A 26,562-nucleotide genomic window follows, 5' to 3' on the forward strand; every position below is an offset into this window, starting at 1 on the left:
GCACCTTCCGGACCTTCTTACATTAGCACATTGAACTTTGGCCAGGGATCTCTGGCCACATCACGAATTGGCCAGCCAAAGCCCTAATCATTTTTGAAAATCGGACTTTGACCAAAAACTTTCGTTTGGCCGCACTTCAGGTTTTGTTACTAACATATCCAGATATTCATGGACATTGAACATTATAACTTACGTATTCTCTCCCACCGCTGGTCGGTGAATTTCTTCGTGTTATCATTCTCTTGACTTTGAGGAATATAATAATCAATGTTCAAGCATTCAGTCTGTACAGGCGACATGTACAGCGGAGCTGAGAGAGAGAAACAATGACAATTAGAAGTGTATCATGATACATAATATAACAAACATTTCACTCCAAGTTAGTATACAACTGTGTTACAGCTCAATACCCCCCCCCCCCCCAAGATTTATCGGTTCACGGAATCTTTGGCCCCGACATTTCGTCCCTAACACGTGTTTGGTACCCAGTATATTTCGCCCTGGACATTTCGTCTACCATGACCGTATGAGCGACCGAGTGACCGCATCAGTGATCAAGTGAGTTGGTATTTACCCCGACATTTCACCTGCCTTGAACGTGAGTGACTATATGACTCATCAAATGATCTTATCATTACCCGGCATTTCGCCTATCCTGGCCGTTTGAGTGACCATAGGAGTGATCAAATGAGTTGGAAATTTCACTCTGACATTCCACCTACACCCTGATCGTACGAATGACCGTATAAGTGCCGAAGTTGGTGACTAAATGAGTTGCACATTCAGCCCAGGATATTTCACACCCGACATTTCGCCTCTTTCATAAAATTTATGAGAGTTATGTCACTCATTCGACGATACGGTTACTCACTATACGAGTTCTATGAAATGCAGGTTTTGCAATTAACCGCTAATTTCTGCATTTTACTGTTTACTGGTGATTACATAACGCTTTCATTGTGATTTTGATATTGGTGGATTTTTTCCCGAAAAAATCCACCAATATCAAAAGTCTTTAAGAAAGCAATGAATTAGCTCAAGTAGCAAGTGATTGTGTTTCAAGACTATTAAACATGGTTCTAAAAATTATGAACAATCTGGAGAACCTGTAAAAAGTAATTTTCTTTCAATACGACCAAAGACAACAGATAGGATAGATAAAGCAATAAAAATTTAAGCTGAGAGAGACCCTCGAATTGTCCACTATGCAAAAAATCTAATGAGTTTAATTCGGAACACGGACTGAACGAGAGTATCACTTGTAAATCCTTGGCTGAACATCATGGGCTTGTTTTGCTCATCTTAAAAGGAAAAAAAAGATCGTTATAACTTAATTACAGGAGAGCAAAGAACAGGGAGCCTGCCTATTGACAAGATAAACAATCCGAAATACAAATAGGTGATATACAGGGTGTCCTGCAAGTCCGATAATTTAGCCATTATCTCATCCCCGTTCAACGTAGAATTATTTTTCCAATTTAAAAAATGCTCACAAAATTTTATATAAACATGGAAAACAAACGTGCACTTGTATATTTGATAAACGTGACACACTGTATTTTCACTCTCGAAACTGGTATAGGGAAATTTTTAAACACATTTTAAGTATTTTTGTCAAATTTGAAGATGATCTGCCCACCATAATCGTTAAATTTTTTCTGGTCTTCCGAAGCGTAGATAAGCCCTTTTTTGGTCACAGTTTGTAATGAGTAGAGCTCGGATTTCTAAATCTTTGCATATTTTTTTTTTGCTTATTTCGCTATTTTTACGCTACAGGGCATATTTTCAAAATTTTAAGGCATATTTAGCATATTTCATGATTTTTGATAAAAAGTAAATTTTTTTTCCTCGTTATTCCAATCCCGCTTCAGACTGGTTTTTGCGGTTCTCGCCTCTGACGAGAGCTCTTGAGGCTAGGATTTTTATGCAATAAAAATGGAACGTCGTTACTAATTGGTGAAAAATCCTGAAAAATTTAGGTTATTCAACCAATCAGTAATGACATTTTCAACGACACTGGTGTGTGACTGTATTTAGATTAATAATCGGTGTGGGTGATGGCACCTCGTGGGAGAAATTGGTAAATGGAGGAAATTTTTGGGGTTTTGTGAAAAATCGAGTTTTATCAAAGAAAAAAAATTTTTTGATTTTGTACTTTTTTGAAGCTAAAATACACCACACTACTTGACTAGGTATTTTTACCTGTAGATGTTAATTCTGAATTTGGACGGAAAACTTGCTCAAAAGGTAAATTTTTTAAATTTTGGCTCGATGAGACAAGTTAGTAAAACGAAGAATTTATGTTCATACAATAAGTAATAATTCAAAATGATTTAGGTTGCATCATTATCATATTATTTTGCTGAAACTAATGTTCTTTGAGATAGGGATAAAAAAAATTGACATTTTTCGTATTATGGGGCATATTTACAGTTTTTAAGAGAATAAATGCATATTTTATAAGACATTTTGAATCCTTAAAATGATTATTACTGGTGAAGAGTCGTGTCACAATGTGTGAAAATTACTTTTAAAAATTGTAAACAAATCGTTGTTCAGAGTTAACGTCAGCCAAAAAACGGTAGCGCACAAGGACGTACATACTATATGCGAGTCTGAACCAAAATATTTGAGTATGTATCACGGTTGGGGGAAAAAATCGCAATACTGTGTATGAATATACTTATACATTTATTAAGATTTTTGTCATCACAAAAACAAACAATATTAAAAATTATTCTATCGCAATGCTGTATTTATCATGGGTAATTCGTTTTTGAACGAAACATATGTTTAAATGGTCAAAGAACCCCGCTTGTGTCAATATTTACTTTAAAAAATAAGTAAAAGGTGCGGCTGAGTACGCGTTTCTAAGTAAGCGCCTTGTAATTTACAGACAAAAAATATATAAAAAAAGTTATTTTTCTTAAATTCGTGGAACGAGTTGCTTTTTTTTTTCTCTCTCCACGGTATTTGAAGGGCGTCTTGTCTTCGCAACGGAATAATATTAGGGCGAAACTTAGAAAGTGACGCCCACAAATGACGTGTCACAAACAACGAACGAAATGACATCGAAACCTACATAAGGGGTGGTTTTTCATAAGAAAAAAAAAAAAAAAGACTGGTTAGTTTCTTTTAATACTTACGGCAACGAACTTCTTAGAAACACTAAAACCTACGCGAAACAAAAAAAAAAAAGCCTTTTATAAATGAAGTAACCCATGAAACTTAGTATTTCTACATCGAAAATGCGCAATTAACTGTAATCCGATTACAATGAATCATCTCAATTTGTTTGTTCAATCCTGCGTGAACGAAAAAATTAAAACTAATCAAAAGCTTGAGTTTTCAGCGAAATTTTAAATACAAATACAACGCCACAACAGGCAAATTGCCTAACGAGGTGGCTGACTTAAGAACATCATGGATCCCCGAGCCATTTTTTGGGGGCCCTACCTACTACTGCTACAAGTGGGGTTACTTCCGGCACAACTCAATCGGTAGTAAATTGCCTATGGCGATAGACCGGAGTTGTGCTCGGTTTGAATGAATGAATGAATGCTACAAGTGGGGGGTGCTCAGCCCTCTATCAAAATTTATTGGTGGGAGGGAGGCTTAAATGGCCCAAACCTCCAGATTCCGAGGCCTATATTGTCAAGAGCACGTGGGTCCTCAAATGCACCCAGTACATATTCTTCAGAGGAATTTCTAAGGAATCGGTACGTGTCCGAATCTATGTGTGGCCCTAAGTTTAGTATTTACCGACTTTTTACTCGGAAAAACCGTAGTACCAGAACTCATCAAGGAATCCCCCTCGACCCCGGCCATGCTTAAATAGGCCCACGTGCTAAGATTAAGAGATGACCCCGATTTTCTTAATTCTGAAAATGAAATTTTTTTTTTCACCGTATTTCAGTTTGCAGCTTTATTCCTTCGTAGATCTTTGCCCCCCAAATACGGCGTGACTCCCTTCCACTTAATTTACACCCGTAGCCCCCCTTAAAATATCCCAGGTCCTAAAAAAGGGGGGACCCTATACGACACCATGTTGAGAACCGCTAAAAACGGCTATATTTCCTTAGTTTTGTCAAAGCTAACAGTTAATTACCAATGACTAAAACCATTTTCTGGGAGACTATAGATCAGTCTGAAAATCTTGGCTGCCCGAATAGGATATTGCCCGTAATAGGCAATATCGCCTCCTGGGGACGATGAAAGCTACGGGTATAACATAGGATCCTACAGGTTTACTTGAGCTGGGGGGGGGGGGGGAAGGATGTAGGAAAAATTCTGAAGGAGGAGGGGGGGGGGGCAATGGAACCAAAAGTTTGGGAAATTGCTCTAGCTTCAAGATTTGGAATCACGATTTCATTGAACGCAAGCTTATTAGCTTAGCTTAATGATCCGTAGCGCAATATTCATTACCTAGTACCGATTCAATAACGAAGTCATTGGTTTCATCGACTCTGCCGAGTCACTGGTCATCTGCTTTTCCATCGGATATGACGAAATATCCAACATAAAACGCCGAGTCATACAAGGCAATATTCCTTTTGTTAACAAAACCGACTCTTGGAGAATAATATACCACGGTCCGTTTCGCGGGCCACAAACTTTCTCCATGAAAAGCATAGGTACGGTCGAAATACTGGATTAACATGTTTTATTTCTGGGTAAACGATCTTATGTGGGTCAACGAGCGAAAACCCTACTTATAAATAAGAAAGTGCATGTATAAGAGGCATAAGAAAATACGGTAAATAGCCTGTGACGACGGGTGTCAAGAACCACATGATGTAGCATTTTAATGGAGGTCATCAGCGGCTTAACACAGTAAAAAAAATCTGACTGACCTTCAGTAAAATGAGTGGAAAGATCAATAAGATTCATATCTAATGGATATATATGGGTTGATGAGATTATACCTATTTTATCATTCAGGAATTCCACGACTCATCATTCATGGATTAACATCCCTTAATTTATTTTCGCAGAATTAATCGATTTCCATATTTTACCACTAGATACAAAAACTCGAAATAAATCCATCAAAATGAGTGAAGAGAAATCGAGTTTGACTATCATTCTCTAGCTCGAGGCAAAAATTTCTAGGATCCAGTGAAAAAAAAAATTCCGCGGAATGCCACACGCGTGCATACGGCGCATTCAAATTAGCTGAAGGAAATGCCCCTGAACCAAGTTCAAAACGAATCGCTTTCGTATGCTGATTAGACTGAATTAACGCCCTGCCAGGAAGCGGATAGAGACTGTTTTCTAACACTAAAACAACTACTCGCTGCTGCCATCATCCATCCACCAATGAACGCGTTGGTTCGCGGCCATCATCGGGAGAAAAAGTTGTTCTTCTGACCTGACCTTTTCTTTGGTCTGAATCGAAGGAGAACCAGTTCACCGATTGGGAAGGCCATTTAAGAAAACAAATATGACAGACATGCATCAAGAGAGAAAACCACACGATGGAATATTTGTGGTGGGGACACCTGATAACGAGGAGGAAAATTTTCGTATTCAATTCCACCGTCCGTCGACGACAAAACAGTAGGTTCGGTGGTTGCATCAAAAAATCCAATTTCATCAAAAACAGTATCCACATTCAAAAAGGGTAATCTTCGATACACAAACCGAAACCCCCGGGGTGTCTCAAGATCAGGACAGGGATGTCAGACATCCTAGTCCTAATAATGGTGCCACGAGGGTAAAAAGGCTGGAATTAAAGCTTCTAACGAACTGGTTCATGTTGGAATGTACGTCATTTATGCGTTATGAACCTCGTTTGATCATTTTTGTAGCACCACGGTCATTTTCTGCACACGAGGGCCGATTACAACGGGACCAACAATTTATTGCCGATTCCGAACGACACCCCCCTTTTTTTTACACTCACCGAGAGGTTGGTGCGCTAACCCCTCGACTACCTGCGGTAGCAATCTTTTTCTGTGGTCACGTCGCTGTTTCTGTTGTGCCCGTGTCAGGAAAGGTTCTGACAAGGACGAACTGCATATCGCACCCTCGACACTCCTGAACATCCTTTGGTACTTTACGTGAGTATCTTATCGACCTGGCCTACCGTACCCGTTGTGAACATAACGTGAAGTTTGTACCTGTGTGGCTCTTGACGTAGTGCTGACATCTATGTTTAGAACTGTGAGTAGAGTGTAATAATTGAATATTTGTACCGTTGCAGGTCTGTCGCTCCATGTGGCAAGACTTTTTAACGCGGAGATCGGCTCCCACTCGTGCCTCGAAGTTTGGAACCAACTTTAGCCAACCACTGTGGCCCCGGTGGGGGTTCGAACAGTGGTTCTCGCAATGCGAGTCCGTCCCTATGACCACTCGATCACCCCAGCGACTTATGCAATGTAGCTGTTTTTCCATGGCAGGATTTTTCAAGAAACCGGTATAGAAACATAATAGTGCAAAAAAAAAAAAAAAAAAGATGAAAATTTGTGGGAATGAGCCGCAGGCTGGCGAGCCTTGTCAGCCCTCATACCCCCTCCCTTGAAAGGAAGCCATGATTATTGAATATTACGGTTGGAAGGTACGACAGCAACCAGAATTTTATTGCAATCACAACGAGTTTTAAATGTGAAATAGTCAAGAAATGTATCTCAAAACTGCGTGAGCCTTTTGAGAGAAGGCTCACGCTTCAAGGAAACTTTGAAAAATATAGGGTCATATAGTGAATGTGATAAATTCGGTGATTATGCGACCATTTTTATATGCTTGATAAATCTTGTTCATATATTGCAGATTTACCGGTGATTACCTGTACGCAGCACGTATTGGTAAGTATGAGAAATTATCAAAGGAAATTACTGAAATTTACTAGAATATGGGCATTATTTTTGCCCTCGAATGGTTTTTCCAGAATTTATCAAATTTACAAACTTTACTTGGGAATTATGCATAATCACTTGTAAAAGTGATAAGTGTGAAATTTGTCAAAACTTAACCGAGGCGATTGGTGGTTACGCATCATAATCAGCGAGTATGTATAATTATCAATTTCGCGAGGGTAAAGTTATTTTATGAAATAAATTTAGATCTTTGGGTGACATAAAACCTACATAACCTACTACATGACATAAATTACGCTTTAGCAAGTGAGTTGTGGTTAATATTTTTTTATAAAAATTAAATTTATTTGTTAGGCAGGAATTCACTTATGAAAGTTTGATAAAATGTCTTTTATCAAACTTTTAGTGTAATCACGGCCTTAGAAATATTTTGCAGTTTTATAAAATATTAACAAATTGGTGGACATTCGAAATTGTATATCATTCCAGCGAATTTTACTGACACGTGTCGCATAAACATTCCTTTGAAATTCCAGCAATTTCGGTGCAGTGAGATTTTAAATGCTACTGAGACAGGTTTCAAAAAGACCTGAGGAAAATTTCGTTCAATTCTTTCCTCTCAAATATATACATATTTTTAATAACATGATCCTCGCATATTCCCCAAGAGATCCGTATGACCAGGAAATTTGTCAGTGTTAGCAGGCACCCATGCCCGAACCAGGATTCGAACACAGACCTTCATAGTCAGAGCTAACCACTCAACTACCAGGCGGCATTTTTTAAATTCCGGGAAGGAAAAAAATGTTGATCCGTATAATATTGTGTGCATCCGATTCTCAACAAAGTATTTTTCTGAAGTCATTTCTGAAAATTCGGCCTATTCAAGTCTAAAGTGTTGTGAACCGCATTTACAATCACCGAAATAGGGACCAGAAGGAAAAAAAAAATAGAGTGAATAACCATCATGAGAGATCCTAGGATTTTTCACTTCGGCTATTAAAAACTAGAATCTATCATGTGTATCTTTTTTTTTTTTTCCATATATAACACTATATTTTTCAGAAGAATAGATTTCCGGCGCGCGACCGCAAAGTAATTTATTATACGGTGTGACAGCTTCCGCCAGACTCTCAAACAGTCATGGGGGCCCTTCTTTTTCTCACGACACGAGGTACAAAAAATAGAGGGGGGCCCTCGTTCCCGTTTCCATTTTTCTCCCCTTTATCTTCGAAATATTAAGGTAGGTCTTCACCCCATTCCTAGCACAAAGATATCAATAGAGTTAGGTGTTGACAGCAGTCGAGAGGGATTCCATCCTCTTCTTATCTGGTGCTTGCTGGTATAGCCATTCCAACGCGAGACGCTGTAAAAGGTTGATCCTGGTTTCTGCGGCTTCCTGTGTGACATCTACTCATTTTTTTTAAATATTTTTGTTTATCCAATATGGGTATCAAAAGTTTCCTCCTTACGCGGGGCGTGTTTTACCGAAATCACTTTTGAGACAAGATCGTCTTTAAAAGCTAAATCGGGGACCAAATGTGAATGGAAAACTCCAATGACATCAATTTGGACAGACTTTAAAACGATGCTGGATAAATTTCTCAAATAGGCCGAATCGACCCGATTTGCGTGTGCATACACACACACACACACACACACACACATCAATACTATCGCAATCTATTTCTCTTCAGTGTTTTACTTCTCAGGATATATAGTGAGATTTAGGAATCCCAAACATTTCTCAAAACAAGGAACGGGGGGGACGGGGGAGAAAAACAACTTTCAAGTTTCATTGGCTTTCATCATCACCCAATGGTGTCTGAAAACCAAGTATTTCTCAAACTTTTAGCCCACGTGGAACTCTTACTTTAATAAAGTTCATTTACCAGTATCGCCCTTCCCTTATTTACCAGTGCCAGTCCCCCTTATGATCCGTGCCATGTCTATCCTCCCTGTAATTTTTTTTTTTTTTGCCTCTTCGTGAATTTCCCCTTTTAAAACATAGCTCGTTAGGCGAAATATAGAATGTGTCCCCATGATTCCCTACCCTTTGCATTCAACAGCATTATACTGCCATCCACCGGGAGGTCCGAATTGAGTTCGGAATATTGGCTCCCTTGCCCACAATGGCTTTCTTGCTTTACTAAGTCTTTATTTACGATTTTCTTGTCTTACTAACATTCACCCGCACCCAATCCTTACCTAGAAAAAAAGGTCACCCTAGCAATCATTTAGCCCTACAGCTCACCTTAATTCCTTAACGAAAGGGGATGAATTATCTCTCGGCCCTATATAAAGAGAAGAAATATATATGCGCTCTCTCCCCTTCCTTCGGGACTGCTCATTGGTTACAATGTAAAAAATATAAGTTTTTCTCCCTTTACCTCAAAGGTAACTTCTTATATTTACGTCTTCGTTATGGTTTGACAATTTAAAAACAAAAAATAGTATGGCATACGAATAGGAAGAGGGGAAAAGAAGCCATTTTTCTCATTTTTTCCATCATTTCTCATGTGTAAACAATAATAGTTTTTGAGATTCATCTCAGCAAGTTCAACTGCATGACGTTCAAATTTGTTGCCTAAAGCCTGTACGTAAAGGGGCTAATTTGCTATAGTTCACTCTCATGCCTTAATCAGCCAGAGACCTCATTTAGCAATCATCTTAACTCACTTAACCATCATTTACCAGCTCCCTTCCTTACCTAGAATGAAGACACCTTACCCTTGCCATTATTGAACCCTACAGTGTCCGTCGCCTTCATCTCCCTTGCCTTTGAATGAAAAATAGTTTACTCCCTTGCTCTACTTAGCCATCTCACGAACAATTCCCTCACCCTAGTCATAATTTAAGAACAGTCCACTTACCCTAGTGGTCATTTACCAGCGGCTTCCTTACGATTTTTTTTTATCGTATGGCTCATTCCAGTTTTGAAAATGTCAATCGAAGTCCATTTCTACGAAACATTACGTTGGCACGAATCAACATCCTCGGCTCGGCATGATGACACTGACCCATTTTAGCGACTCCTCTCCGAGCTGTGATGCAGGACCACCATCTGAACGGTTTGTTTTATGGGAACCGGAATGGAGTCTTTGAGAAAAGAAGGCCCAAAATCACTGGAAATTTTTTTAATGAATTTTCCATTCATGTTTCGGCATTTTATTTCGTTACTGAAAGTTCAATTTAGTGTTTTATCGGACCCCGAACTTATCAAGTCGATCATGACCGTCAAGATAAATCTTACGAATAAGCAATCGCAGTCAATACTTATCTCAAATTCTTGTTTTATTCCATAATTTTGCTTCAGGGCTGTTGATAATTATATTTATATAATCAGATCTCCGCCATTATTCATGTTCTGAAAGACTAAAATTCAAAAAGCAAATTTGTTTCGTCAACAATCAAGGTAACGCGACTATAGAAGACGCATTTAATCTCTTCGTGACATGTACATAAACGTACATCGTATTTAGGACGAGAAAACATTACCTGTCTTATTACAAGCAGTTTGGACGCATAATCTCATGCGCATCTATACACACATTCTCCCTCCACGTGTAAAAGCGTCTCCGAAGCGACGCAGATTCACACGTGAGACGCGTTTCCGGCGACATCCTCTCTTAAAATATAAAATGAATAGTCCATTGAAATCGTATTCATGACGGTGTTTGCATCGTCACGCTACGCGTCTGTAGTAGTAAAAAAAAATGCGTGTTTACAAACACTATATTTTTTTATTCCAAAGAAAACTCACGAAAAGCGTGAAAATCGGGAGGAAAGGTTTTTTTCTTCTTTTTAAGTCATTTTGTTTGAAATTTTGGGTGTAAACGCTATACACGACACAAGACTGACATAAACTAAAAACCTACATTTAGTTTTATTATTATTCAGAAGAATAATATTACAACATATTGTACGTTTTCTCTTGAATGTATAGATACAAATCTTTCTCTCTCTCAAAAGAAAACTGAAACATTATATTTTTTTGCTTTTTTTTTCTCTTCCCTTTTTGTGTTTTCCTGGAAAAAAGCTGTGAAATATGTTGCCGCCATTGTGATCGTAATCTCGGAGAGGAAACACGTTTTTATTTCGTTATTGAACATATGTTTAAGAGGAAATTCCTGAGTCGAAGGTGAAGGTTGTAGAGGAACCTCACCCCTGATAAAATTCAGCATAATTCACGAGAGAAAATATATTACGAGAAATATGTTTATGAGAAGGATTAAGTAATTTTAATTTACGTATCACAATGTAGTTAGAAATACTAGCAGCAAGGCTTGACATACCCCAGACGACGGGTTGCCATGGCGACTAAAATATCAGGATTGGAGCCTAAAAATTGTCTACAAGAAACTAAATTTGAGTCGGAACAACATAAAAGCTCTCTTTCGAATTCATATCAGCGTAGCTACTAAAATCGAAGGGAGGGGTTGCTAAATACTGGAAAAGGTGAAAAAGAAAATGTTTTAAAAAAAACTAAAAATTTTCTGGTGCTTAGAATTTTTGTGATTCGTCAAGCACTTCCGATAGCTGATTTTAGACGGGCAATAATACAGTAAAAGAACAAAAATATCTTTCCTCAGAAAGCAGTCAGACCTACAACACGATACTGTACTGACAAATTATAAAAATTCAAACATTCGTCATTTTTACTTCAAAATATGAAAGACAGATGCAGCACCAGCAAGAACACGAAACAAGCACAATTCTAACAAAATAAATACGTTTGAGCGTTCTGAGTATACGTGTGGCTCTTTCTGGCATGCACCAATTCGTTAGAAATTCCGCAGAGGAATGTGTACGAGGTGCATGTACGGTTAAGTAGTAGTATAGTGGAACCTCGATAATAATTTTCAATTCCTCGATTACCTTGGAAATACACTGCTGGCCACCCAAATTGCAACACCAAGAAAGACAAGAGATATCGCAACAATATTTATTTTGTAGATAACATGTTGACCAAGCATCAAATGATTAAATTTATAGACTTCTGTGAAGTGTGGTTCCTGCCAAAATCAGTAGCCAGAGTAGCCGCCATTGTTGGAGATCACCGCTGCCACACGCCTCGGCATTGATTCAAAGAGACTTTGGGTGTGTTCTTGGGGTACAGCAGACCAAGCAGCTTCCACGCGTTGCCAAAGTTGATCTGGTGTGGCAGCTGGGGATGTAATCTGGGTTAATCGTTGAGCAACCATGGACATGTTTTCTATCGGCGAAAGATCCGGAGAGCGAGCTGGCCAGGGAAGCAATTCAATCTGGCGATTGACGAAGAACCTTTGGACAATGCGTGCCACGTGTGGTCGCGCATTATCCTGTTGAAATATGGCTGTGGGCAAGCCCTGAAGGTAAGGAAGGACAACTGGCTCCAACACCTCGGAGATGTAGCGCTGGCTTTTTAAAGTACCGGCAATGCGTACTAGAGGAGTGCGAGAGTGATATCCAATACCGCCCCATACCATAATACCCGGTGCAGGACCAGTGTGGCGGTGCATAACGCAGCTGTTCAGCATCCTCTCTCCACGGTGTCTCCAGACTCGAATCCGACCATCGTGGTGTTGCAGACAGAAGCGTGACTCGTCAGTAAAGACAATTTCATTCCATTGTGCCGTCCACGTCCTTCTTTCATCGCACCATTGGCGGCGGAGACGTCTGTGGTTCTGCGTCAAGGGTAGACGAAGCAATGGACGTCTTGCGGACAGACCACTCTGCTGTAAACGGCGTCGAATGGTACGCGCAGACACTGGATGATGCGGTACAGACTGAATGTGCTGTGCTATGGTTCGTGATGTGGCTGAGCGATCCGTCACTGCCATACGCACAATACGCCAATATCACGTGAAGTGGTGCACTGAGGTGGATGTGATCGAACACGTCGGTCCGTCGTACCCTCCTGCATCCAACGATCACATATCCGCATTACAGTTGTTTGGTTTCGTCCAACACGACTACCGATTTCCCTGAAAGATAATCCACAATCTCGGTAGGCCACTATCCTTCCTCTGTCGAACTCGGATACTTGATCAAAAGATGATCGCTGTTTTCTACGAGGCATAATGATCGTTTTTTTGAAAAAAACCACAAGAAAAACACAATTGCCGTACTTCAAATCGTCGAAATCTCCAAGCCTTAAATAGTGCTTTGAAGTGGCGCCACAGGCGTGCGTGATGTGCGTCTGCGCTGAAATTCTAATCATTTGCATATCTCACCTCCGCTAATGCATGTTGTAAATTTCATATTATTTTCATGCTTCCTTCAGGGTGTTGCATTTACGGTGGCCAGCAGTGTAGATTAGCAGGTTTAGAAAAATTTCAAAACTTCACGGTATGCGTAAAAATGACATGAAACAGTTTGTTAGGGCAACAATTTATTTGGAAATTAAATGCTGATGTTATTAATCATTAGGTTATGATTATTTGAATTATTCAAACTAGGGCTAGTTCCATTAATCGAGTCGGTTAAATCGTTAAAAATTTTACTTGAGTCCGATCAGTCTGATAACATTTTTCTCAAAAGTTCATAATTTATTTTGTTTGATGAAACCTACTGTCTTAAATGATATTTCTAGATCATGGCTGGACAAATCCATGGTGACTAAAAAATTGGTATTGACGCCTAAAATTTTCTTTGTGTAGTTATTAAATTGCAGGCTGAGAGCAGCACAAGATGTTTGGAATTCATAGCATTATATCTGCTAACATGAAAGAGGATCACTGTGTCCTGAAAAAGACAAAAGCATTATTTTGGACGTTTTTCTTCGGGTAAAAAAAAAATTTTGGCGCTTAGTTTTTTTTTTTTTTTCCCCCCAAGTCCTGTTTCTAACATTTCAGATAAGTGACCATATTTAAAAATATTTCAATCAATATTTCGATCAAATTTTTAAATATCGGAGAATTGGAAAGCAAGTGGATTCTATGAAAACTGGTGATGATTTGATGATTTCAGTTTTAAATTTTATTCGAGTGAAGTTTTAGAAGACCCAACCAGTACTAGTTGTTCCCACTGTTAACAGCAGTTTTCGTACTCGGGAAACATCAATCACCCCTCACTCTCCAGAACTATTTGGGAGCACTTTCTCGAGAGAAAAATAATAGAGTATGAAGAGCAAAAGCAGTTTTTCGAGATCATTTGATCACTTTTGTCACACCACGGTCGTTTTTTGCACACGAGGGCTAATTAGACCGGGGCCTACAATTTATTGCCGATACCGAACGGCAGGCTTGTTTTTTATACTCGTCGAGAGGTTGGTGCGATAACCCCTCGATGGCGGATTCTCTGCGGTAGCAATATTTTCTGCGGTCATGTCACCGTTTTTCTGTTGTGCCCCTGTATTAGGAAAGTTTTCGGACAAGGACGAACCGGATATCGAACTCGCGACACCTAAAAATCCTTTGGTACTTAAGGCGAGTATTTTATCGACCTGGGCTATCGCGCTCTTCGAAATCATTGACTAACCTAAAATAAATGGGTTTTTTTAAAAAACACATCCCAGTGAAGAAATTCCAGGATGCCAAAAATCTTCAGCATTACAAGTGTGCAGCCTTAATTTCTTAATCTATTCCAATGTTTGTTTGCATCTAGCGAATAGGAGGTTGAAACGAACGAAATGGTTTTTTTTTTAATTTTATTTTAATTGATGGTACAAAAAAAAATAAACTCTCATAAGTTAGTTCTTTAAATGTTACAACTTTGTAACAAACTAAAAATATTCGATTAAGTTTTTTTTACTAACCAATTATGTAAAATTTTTAATCGATTCCCGGCCATAACTCCAACTACTTTTTCGTAAACACCTGTCTTTAACAACGAAAAATGAGCACCGGCACACACAAAAATATCAAAAATGTTTCCCCCATGCCTTACGATCATTATTGCATAATTAAGGTTTGACCCATAATGTTTCGAAACACACTGCATTATACGTAAGATTAACTATGATAATATTGAAGAGTATGAGAGGCGTGTTCAAAGATACTGATTCAAACGGAACGTGACCAGAGCAATCCACCTAAAGCTCCAGCTTCTACGGATGATTTAAAGTTGAGTAGACTTCATTTGAATTTGACTATCCAAAAAAAGACAAAAAAACGCTCAAATCTAAGGCCAACTGTCTAAGCTCAAATGACGAATGTTTTTGAAAATTTCCGAAATTGGTTTTATAAACTTATTTCAAAGAATGTTTTACAAAGAATCCAAAACTACACTTTTTTGTCGCACATGCAATAAGTAAAAACAATGTCATGGCTGATTTAAATCATTTAACGCAATGGTTTCAAAGGAAACAATTTTCAAACGCATTTTTTGAATATTCATTTTTTCCGTTACTTTATTCTACGCGAATTAAATTTATGAAAAACAATGCAAGATATTCTCATGACGTTTTCCCAGATATTAGCTGTGAAATAAACTAAAATCTTGGCTACGTGTTCAAAATTTAATATTTTAAACCCGTTTAAATAAAATACATTACGGCTGTTTGAGTGAAATACTTTGAATTTTTGTCAAAATTCACGTAATTTTTTCACAAAAACTGCTATGTACCTCAAACAATATATTGTGTACCTTAAAATTTTAGTTCGTCGCACAGACAATTATAGGCATAGCAACATACAGTATAAAAACTATTCGAATATACGCTGCAGTTTTCAGTGTACAACATGTAGCGTAAGTGCTGAAAATAAGCTCAAGTTTGAGAACATATAAAATATCTCAGAAATTTCCCTGGATTTCCTTGTCATACAGTAGAATGATTAAAACCGCCCATTTTGTAAAAAATATACTGTTAAAATACGATATGCATACGCATATACGAATAGACAACTGCTCAGGATTTTGCAAGTTCTGTCTTTTGACCTTTTCTAAAAATACTCAATGACAACTGGTTAGTATCGAATTCACGATGCGATCGCCTGAATGTTCGAGAGTATTGTATTTAACCCCGTCTACATGATCGTGATAAACAAGCGTATCGGATTATTGATATTTCCCGGTTTTTAGAGGAAATTTGTTTGGTTAATCTCGTATCGAGATTGCTAGATACGGAAGGGGAAAATGATATATATTATGATTCAACGGTGCAACAATCCAAGAGGAAGCAATCTGCATCCTATTAGAGTATTCTCGAGAAGAAAGAAATGAACGTTAACAATTACCTACGCGAGAAACGCAACGCACTACGTATTGTAATCATATGCACAATTAATGGAAATGTCACATCAAGGAATCTATATTTATATAGCCTACATCGGGTACTTTGAGAATTTCTCTTAATGTATTATTTTGTTTTCTTCCAAGTTCTACTGCGAGACCAATGATCTAAATCTAAACTTTTTTAATGGTCCTTTTTTTATTATATATTTACTGAATTGCTTCAAAATAATTTTCAATTCGAGATAAATTTAGCCCAATTATTGTTTTTTCTCAATGTTGAATTTTCTTCCTCTTCGGAATCGCTTGAAAATAAGTCATTATATGGCAGTTTCTCTCTCCCCGTAAAATTACACCCTATTTTCGTGGGGAAATTCGCCTACTAATTCGAATTGCTCAGATTTTTTCCCGCTATTGTTTCCGATGGAACTATTACAATGTAGACTGATCGGTATCGATGGAATTTGCTAATCACAGCGGAAAATCTATGATGTTCCGGCCCGATTACATTCGTTCAGACAAGTACAGACGTCCGAGAGGAAAGCTAATCGTTAATGCTATTCAAATTACGATTCTGTGATAGTAAAACAATAAAGTTTTGTAATTATGAATAATAAGATTTATTTAATAAATCAAATTTATTTTAAATAATTTTTTTTTTTTCCGAGGAATTTTCAGTTTATCATTTTCACAACCAGTGTTATATCGGTTGTGGTTTCAACTTTTCATTGTATTCTTTTATGTAATTTTACATTCACCTCTTTTAATAGTTGCGTGATTTGTTATCGCCACGTATTTTTTTTTTCTTTTACATGCTTGTTTATTTTATTCGTTTGTATGTTTGTTTGTTCGTATTCCCCCCCCCCTTTTGTGATGTAAGTGCCACTCCTGCCATTCACAAAAAATAAATAAAAAGATGCAAAAATTCGACAAAAAATTATCCAGATACAAAATTAATTTCCCATATGCACTACCTTTTAGTGGCTAAACTTCCGATCACAAGTTATGGCTCTGTCTTTCGCGGAATTCAAAAAGCATTGTTGGATATTCCTCTAATATACAGACAGATATGGCCGCCTAGAACACCATCATGAGATGGTTTGCGCTCTTTCCCAGAGGGTTTGATATTTTCTCAGAGAATATATAGGGTCTCCCGCGCAGTTTGCGTTATTTCTGCGATTTCTTCCCCAACTCAAGATCAATAACATTCGTATTCGAACAAATAGAAAACTTCGAACAAGATTTCCTTTATAGTCAATAACAAGTTGCGATGTTGATATATCATTTATCTTGACCACGCGTCACTGTATATCAGTCACACCACACTCGTGCTGATCTCTCTTAAAAGTTTTAAGAAGGAAATTCGATACAGATACGTATCGGACGATAATATTCCTCCTCACTCTCGATTGAACGACCTCAAACATGATACACGCGACGATTGCGACGCTAAAATAATCGCAAAGAATAATATATATATATATATATTGTCACGCAGACTTTCACACGCAAAGATTTAGTTCAACTTTACTGAAGATTCTCCTCCTTCCTACGAAGCATAAAATGACAGATCTACCTTTTTTTTTCCTTTTTTCAGGAAGTTCGTTTAATGCATGATCATCATCATCATCATCATGGCAAAAAAAAAAATTGGGAGACGTTACGAGGAGAACGAGAGTAATAAGATGGAATCCCAACAGAAGTCAAGCATACCAGAGTCGTCGACCTGACAACGTTCCCTTTGCAAAGAACGCGTACTATCCATCTCTGAAGGAGGTTGTTTTATTCTCTTCTCCTCGGCTAATTGGTTCTCCACTGGTGCTGCTGCTGCTACTTTACTTGGAGCGGAATGACCTCCTTCCTCACATGCACCACAAAAATGTCTTCAATCGAACTCATTCTACGCTGAAAAAATTCCAATCATAATGATCTCGACTTCATTAAACCCGATACGTGCTACAAATCCGTTATAGCGACAGCTCACAATCACGGGAAAAACTGTCATTATAACGGAATTCGAAATTGAAATTCATCACGTAAAACTTTGAAATTCTTTACGTGCATTATTACATAGTGATACTTCGGCTGACGAAGATAATTTTTTCCGGAATCACGTTCATCAACCCTAATCTTCGTTATCCGATGTGCGATTTCCCACAGATTTCTACGTAGAATCGTTTAATTCGTTCCATGTACTGCCCAAAATTTGAAGATAAGTTTAATATCAAAGAGAGCTATACAAAAAGATATAAACGGATCGGAGGCTAAAATGAACAGCATCGAAATTGTATAAATGAGAATTTGCAAGATGAGATTGTGAAATTTTATTTTACACCATGCATGCTCAACCCATGGCCCGCGGGTCAAATTTGGCTCCTGGAGTAATCATGTGCTCCGCGATAAATAACCAAACGATTTAAATGGCCCTCGAAAGATTATCATTTGAATGGCTCGTGGCACATTTCTAGATTATTTAAGCTGCCAATGATATATATCCAGATTATTTAAGCTACCCCAAACCTGAGATATTCGAATTCGAAAAACCGAAGAAATTTGAGAAAACAGTGTTAAATGCGGAAAATCCGTTTTACCCACATTTAATGCTGTTCTTTAACGAATTCCCTCCGAATTAGAATACCTCTGTGAATACTGCACTTAGAAACGTGGAATTTATTTTGTTGGCATCGGGAGAGACAGAGCAACAACTTTCTAATTGGAAGTTATAGCACGGGAGACTGTATAAAAACTTAGATTTTTTATTTTGTTACACACTGTATTTTCACCCTCAAATATGGTACAGGTTAATTTTTGAACGCCTGTTGAGCATTTTTCAAAATGATCATACTGGGTAGAACAACCCAGTCGAGTTAGTAGGTGTCCCTATTCATTTATGATTTGGTCAGCTTATTTCTGTGTCTCATACGTATGCAAATGGAAAATATAAGCTCCTATAATGCCCAGACTATTAAGTTTGATGCTGAGTCTTGCACTGAAAGAACGCCATGCTCTGAAAACATAGGTTTCTTTTTTTCCAACACTATTTTCTATTAGTTAAATCTTTCATTTTACACGAAAATGGTTCGAAAGCTTTCAGGAAGAGAAGGGGCGGTACATCTGGAAAAAGATTCCGAGTTGGACATGAGTTAATCTCTCGGGCTCAAATTGCAATAATTCTGTAATTCTGATGATTGGCGCTAAAATTCAGCTCACGACGATGCAGTTTCATGTTTACGCATATATGTATCTATATCAAGAAAATTGTTTTTGGCCCAATCTGTATTCGTTAGTCGAGGTATCGCTAATTTCTTTTTTGAGCGTTTCTTTTTGATATTGGTGAATGAACAGGATTCTGATGGTGAAATTGATTTTCGGCTCATTCCAGTGGATTCTCTAAAATCGGGGTCTTCAAAGCATGGTCCGCGGACCACGTGGCCCTCAAAGCTTTTTTGCAGTGGCCCACTGACGAAAAAATTTACATAGCGGCGGAATTTATAGGAATGCTTGGACATTCCTATTAATGCAAAAACCTAAATGATGAAATTTTTAGAAGTGATGAAAGAAGCAATTTCAAAAATTGCTTTCAGAAAATATTTCAGAACTAATGAGAAGCAGTTTCAGAACTGATGAGAAATAATTCGAGAATTAATGAGAGAAATAATTCCAGAGAACAGTTAAAAAAAGAGTATTTCGCAATTCATAGTTGATGAAAAATATCTTCAGAATTATTAAAGATCCATATTTTAACGAAAAAAGAATCAGATTTTACGAAATTCATATCCAATGAAAAAATAATTCCAGAAAATAATTCATACAAAACGAAAAATAATTCTATATTAATGAAAATTCATTAGTGTTTTAAAAATGTGTGAATTTTCATTATTCTCAGACAAAATAAAATTCTATAATAATGTAGGACTCCCTATTTGGCTCCGTTGGGATTACCCGTTAAGACGCAACTGTGTGAATTGAGGCACCACATTATGACTTGTTGGCCCTGGGGCTTGATGGAAGTTTTTTCTTTTTTGACCCACATTTTCTAAAAACTTGAAAACCTGTATTTTTTTTTTTTTATACTGTGCAAGGTGACGTTTGCAAATGCATGTAACACAAAAAAATTCCATATGAAGAATTTACGAAAAGCAATTCCATATAAAGAATTTACATAAAGCAATCTGAAATGAAGAATTTACATAAAGCAATTTGAAATGAAGAATTTACGTAAAGCAATTTGAAATGAAGAATTTACGTAAAGCAATTTGAAATGAAGAATTTACATAAAGCAATTTGAAATGAAGAATTTACGTAAAGCAATTTGAAATGAAGAATTTACGTAAAGCAATTTGAAATGAATTTACATAAAGCAATTTGAAATGAAGAATTTACATAAAGCAATTTGAAATGAAGAATTTACATAAAGCAATTTGAAATGAAGAATTTACATAAAGCAATTTGAAATGAAGAATTTACATAAAGCAATTTGAAATGAAGAATTTACATAAAGCAATTCTACTGACAAATGAAGAATTTACGAAAAGGCTTCAAATAAAGAAAATCGTAACAATTCGAAATGGAGAATTTAAAAAAAGCAATTTGAAATGAAAAATTTACGGAAAAAATAATTTGAAAAATATACAACAAAATAATTAAAAATGGGGGAAAAAAGTGAAGGAAAAATGAGGAAAAAAACTAAAAAAAAAAAACCAAGAAAATTCAATATTGAGAATTTACGAGAAAATCCAATATCACGATTTTACAGAATAAAGCATTTAAATTGGAAAAATTTCCAAAACCAATGTATCATTCATTCTTTAAAAAAAAAGAAGATAATAGTACTTTAATGCAGCATTTTACTTATTTTTGCTTTCAAAAACCTTATGCAGATCTCGTAATAGCGATAACATGTTACGTCCTATATTAAATCCTTACAAGTGATGTTATGGGTCATTCCACGTTGAAAGAATCCCAAATTAGCTTTCAAGAAAATTACCATCAAGAATCTGCCGTCGTATTAGAAACACTTGATTCGACATCACAAATTGCGCAACGTCTCTCATTTCTCTCCCCCCCCCCCTCCTCCCCAATACACAATTTCACTTGATTCAGATATTCATTAAAAACGTGGCAAATTCAAAACACGAGCCAAGTCGATAATAAGCCTCATTCGATCGATAAATATCTATCTAGGCGTAATAAGATCGCGAGGCAGATGAATTGGAAACAGAGCGTGAGACATTCAAACCGTGACAAGGCATGCATACCGAGAAGAGACACGTACTTATAATTATAATGTCTAATAGACTCTCTATTTCTTGTTTTGTTTCTTCAATCAGTCGAGTCTAAAAAGCCGTGCATTCTACTACCTACTGAAACACGCGGGGGAAAAAATAATGAAAACTAACGATCCAAACAATTTTTCTTTTAAAAATTGTGAAATGGGTCGTTTGTTTAAGTGAAAAAGACAAAAACGCAAATCACGCAATTAGTAAACAGAACTTTGTGAATATTTACCTCATGTTCACTCATATGTGCAGTCAAACTCGGTTATAAAAACCGTCGAAGTTTGCTCGGAATTTTGTCGTTATAACCGAAGTTGCCAAGAAAAGATCCTTCTTTTGCCGAATATCAAATGACATGTATGAAGTAATTTCGATGACCATATTTGGTCGGTAAAAAAAAATAGAAATCGACATAATAAATAACAGACATCGTGAATTCTCGTAAAAAATATTGTCAATTGTGTGCTAAATTGCTAAATATTACTTATAAATAACTTTTGTTGCGAAAATGCATTTCACAAAAAATTCGCACATCGACTATGTGAAATAAAAATCATGTTTTTAGTCATATTTCATTAAAACTAGGGCAGGACAACGAGCAAAAAAATCTAGAAGCCAGAACAATTTTTGGGTGCCAAAAAACTTTAATCAAAAGAAAAGGGTCCAAAATAATACTTTGATGATTTTCAACATGACCCTCTTTCATGTTGGCAGGAATGTTGCGATAAATTCTAAAAATTTAGCGTCGGTCTCAGCCTACAATTTAGTAACTACAAAAAGAAAATTTTAGGCGCCAATATCAACTTATCAGTCACAATGGTGATCTGGCGCCAGGGATTTATCCTGTGCCCTGATTGTAAGACAATTTATAAATTATGCGAAGTACTTTCATTCCCGATTCTGGTAAGCATTATGAAATCTTGAACGAGAGAGAAACAATTAACCTCTCCGCTAATTATACAAAGTGCAATTGCTTGGATACCAAGCGAAGATAAATTTATGAAAGAAAATTCACATTCCCCTTCTGTGCGGAATCGAACCAACAACCTCTAACAGTCCGAGCGAGTGCTCTCTCAGACATTGTACGTCATCTGGGGACTAACGCAACGTCATAGGTGAAATGACTTAAGGTTCAGCTTAAAATATATGTTCAAGGTGAAGAAAATGTCTGTAGCTTAATGGCGGAGCAATCGTCAGGACTGTGCAAGGTTGGTGGTTCGATTCGCCATAGTGGAATATAAATTTTCTTTCCACAATTCATCTTCACTTGGTGTCTAGGCAATTGTACCTGGTATGAATTCTTCGTTTAAAAAACGGTACATTTTTGTGAAAAAGTATGTGGTTATAAAGGCAGAATTACGGAAATGTCCTGTATATGCAAGACCTCAACTAAAAACGAAAATTTACCGTCACCCAGGGCCAGTGTCCATTTCGGTACCCCCCTCATGTAATTTTGAACAAAAAAAATTGTGAACTCAGCACCCTGCCTGATCCAGCGTCCGGAGCACCAGGCCCATCTGCCCTCGCATAGTTACGGCCCTGCGTTTTATGAGTAAACTAAAAACATCGACATGTGCAATAAATATTTTTTTTCTCCAACGTAAGTATAGATGGGAACAGAAAAACATTCCCTTTATGTGATGGGTGCTAATTCTGGGAATTTCTTGGGAAAACACCATAAACATGGAAGCAAAAACGTGTCGTTATATCGGAGGTCGTTTAAAACAGAGCGGTTTTCTATCATTATGCGAGCAGGGTTCATTAACATTATTCTCTATGGGAATCAGTCCAATCATTTCCTAGTTTCCTGCTTTTAATGTTAGGCGTGAAATGTCATTTTAAAAAATGTGGTATCTCAGAACTTTGCTGTTTAATTAGTAATTTACGATATCATAAAACAATGTAAAAAAATTAAATTCGCATTCATTACCCTCCTTTCAGACCAGAGTATTCATTTTTTTTGGAATTTTGAAGATATTTTTGCATTTCTGATACTCAGAAAATACAGAGAACATAAATGTCATCAAATCTTCATTTCTTTTTTCAAATTTTCAATTTTCTCTCTTTTTGTGAAGAAATAATTCACTTCATCCAAAATTTTTCCACAATCCCATTGTAAAAAAAATTGTATGTAAGAAATTACACTGTCCGGAGGCACTTTCTCCTTGAAAATTCATCTTAAACCCCCCCCCCCCCGAAAGTTCAACTTAGTATGCCGCCGCCCCCCTCTAACAAAAGCCTCCCAAACCAAAGTTCATATTCATTATATTTTTAACTTGAACCCTATTCAATCCTTTAAGTCAGGGTTTAACCAATACTACACTAGAAATATCTTTTGGGTGGTGTTGGCTTAACTCCCTGAGGCCAAAAGCAAAAATATCTAAATTGAGAACAAGCAACCCACACATTTGTGGCACCAGGATCTGGAAGGGTTATAGCAGCGTTTCTCAACCTTATAGTCCGAAGATCAGAGGTGTTGGATCCACAAGCACATTTGATAATTCAATTCTAACTGAATGAAAAGCTATTGAATTGTTTTGATTGATATTAATAATATCAATATGGGCTTAAAATAAAAATTGTATATTCATACTTCTTCAAAATAAGTCAAATAAAATCATGTCTTCAAAATCCTGTGACAAATGTGAGAGGAATATTTACATTTATATCTATAATAAGTATGAAAACACTGTTTTTATTCACGATTTTAGAAAAACATTACAAATTAAAATAAGCATCGATAAAAAACGGGAAAATGTGTAAAAAAAAATTAAGAACCACCAAAAATACAGGAATTTCCCGTAACACGGAACACACATCAGGTCCGTCGAATTATTCCAGATATTTTACTGGTAGCTTGGGTTCAGAAAGGCTGAGAAAAACTGCATAATAGCATCGAATCCGTATTTCTCGGGTTCAATATCACAATTCGGTTTTCATACGAATGCATTTATGGAATGAAAGGCAAAAATCCTTGGAGATCAAAGAACGAAAATACGGGGGGGGGGGGGAATATTTGCATTAGCATATAGAATAAATCAAATTAGCATATTTACACATTATGAAAAACGAGCAGCGTATAAAATAAATAGCGAAAAGGAAAAGAGTACAATGGGCTTGTACAGGGAAAGCTATTTTCCTACCATAAAAATGTGTTTTTTATGTGTACGAGCAGAGGATTATCATCATCATGATGCTAGAAAAAGAGAAGCAGCACGCGAGAGAAGCCAAATTCCATGTTACAAGTTACCTTGACCCAGTAATCCTAATGCTTCTCTATATAATATATGTGTATGCATTATCTATTGTTTTTAAGCGTGGAATTTCATCCCTTGAACAGAGATGGAGAGAAAAACAAACATATATCGTACGATATTCATTAAATTTTCGTTCTTATTCTAATTTTAAAATGGATGTCATTGGAATTTTTCACTTTCATCTCTTGGGACTACATGTAGTCGAACATGGTTGAATGTAACGCCAATACGCGGCTTTCGGTCGACCTTTCAACGCCAACGAAATGCAATGACCTCGGATATAACGACAATCTGATTTTGCCATCACATGGTATTTTTTTTTTCTGAAAAATTCTAAAACTCACCATATTTATGAAACATTTTCCTGCCTTTTCTGTTGATACCATGACAATAAAAACTGGATACGTTACGGGATTTTGGATCATTTCTCAATCGTTCAATGAAGCTATAGATTTTTCTTTATAATACCCATTTCAAGCTACAGGTGTCTTCCTAGAGATCGTGGTTCTTGATTCGGTTTGAAGGACTGGAGAGATCAAAAAAAGAGATGAGCTGCCAGTTGAAGTTTTTAGAAAAGCAAAGCCGAAATTTTTCCGAACTGTCCAAAACAATTTTTAACGTTTATTCCGGGTTTTGGTGACCCTTTTCCATGTTGATAGACAGGCTCACATGAATTCCGATAAGCGTTTTGTTATGACTCTAACATACATAGAAAATTTCAGGGCCCCCAAAGCAGAACATGCCAAAAATTGCGACGTGTCGCAAACTATATTGCTATATTGGTTCTATTAATAGGAAAATCTCGAAAACATTTAAGCAAACAAGACTGTAGAAATTTGTGTAGAAAATACATTATGGCACAATTTTTACTTCGGAACATTTTCAGAAAGCATCGAGAGCTCGTTGCAGAACAATGCAAAAGATTCTACTTTGGGACTTCAGGTGTAGATATCATTTCATTTTTTTTTGTTTTTTTAGCCCATGGTATCCTGAAGAACGGGAAATCGCAGGCTTCAGGACATCGTGGCTTCGATTGTCAAGCCTTGTTTTAATCTATGCATCTCTCTTTATTTGGAGGGACTTCAGCTACTTCACAGCACACCAACTTCGGTCATATCGCCATACAGCAATTTACTACCGATAGAGTTCGGTCGGAAATGAAGGTGTCTATCGGTGGTCGTCTCAGGTTCCATGGGGAAAGAAATTGTTATCCATGTCTTTCCCCAGGAACGAACCCGCAGACCCGACGGCAGCTTTCATTGTGGTAGGCGAGCATCTTATCACTGCCCCACTCGAGTGCTGAAAGGACTTCTGGAAGATTCCATTTCAAAGAAAATGTCGGGATCATCAAGAAACGGTTCAGCAATTCAGACTGAAAAGATTTGTTTTAAGTTAACGAAAATTCTCTCGACACTCGATATAACGATAAATCTCTTTATAACGATGTTTCTCCAAATCTTATTTAGAATTGCCTTCAATCTAATGTTAAGATCCTCTCAATACGACTATATTCTTTACTACGATATAAATCCCGATAAATATCAAGTTTCTGAAGAGATTCTGAAACTGCTCTACCGCCACATTCTCTCATATTTTCCTTAAAACAAAAACACGTCACTAATTTTGCTTTTCCTCTAGAGGGAATATAGTGAGTGACATCGGTATTTTGCACCACCTGCCACCCGAAAGGGTCAATGAAGTTGCCCTTATTTCTACTCTCTGCGTACGACACAAAAGTATAAAACGGTAAACTCCCTTGTAGGGCGGAACACCTAAATTTAATTAATCAGCTACCTAATTACAAATTTGTGCGGCCAATAAATGCTCAAAAGTGCATTTTGTGGTGCTACAAAAACAACGCCTATTTTAGAGGAAATGTCATTAAATTTGATGGTGCTTGATGATGTCTCTTAGTAACGATTTTTAATAACCTCTGATAACGTCATTCCATCTACAATAACGGTTCTCAAACATGTGCGGCACTTATTCTTTGAGAGCGTAACCAACCTCTGTCATGGGTTCGTGAAAAGTTTGTGTACCGATGTGTGTGCGCCCGTT

At 37.1% G+C, this 26,562-nt stretch overlaps 1 protein-coding gene across 1 annotated transcript in view; it reads right to left on the reverse strand.

The window, feature by feature from the left end:
- LOC149083410 (transmembrane protein 178B) overlaps positions 1-26,562 on the reverse strand; it is a 66,251-nt gene that overhangs the window by 23,007 nt on the left and 16,682 nt on the right. The window contains exon 2 of the mRNA XM_089236694.1: positions 194-310. Coding sequence (XP_089092820.1) covers positions 194-310 — 117 coding nt within the window. The remainder of the gene's footprint in view (positions 1-193; positions 311-26,562) is intronic.

This window comes from Pholcus phalangioides, unplaced genomic scaffold (genome assembly GCF_987345545.1).
Source record: "Pholcus phalangioides strain wild (caught in Gottingen) unplaced genomic scaffold, Ppha-v1.0 ptg000009l_1, whole genome shotgun sequence".
In the NCBI taxonomy this organism is placed as follows: domain Eukaryota; kingdom Metazoa; phylum Arthropoda; class Arachnida; order Araneae; family Pholcidae; genus Pholcus; species Pholcus phalangioides.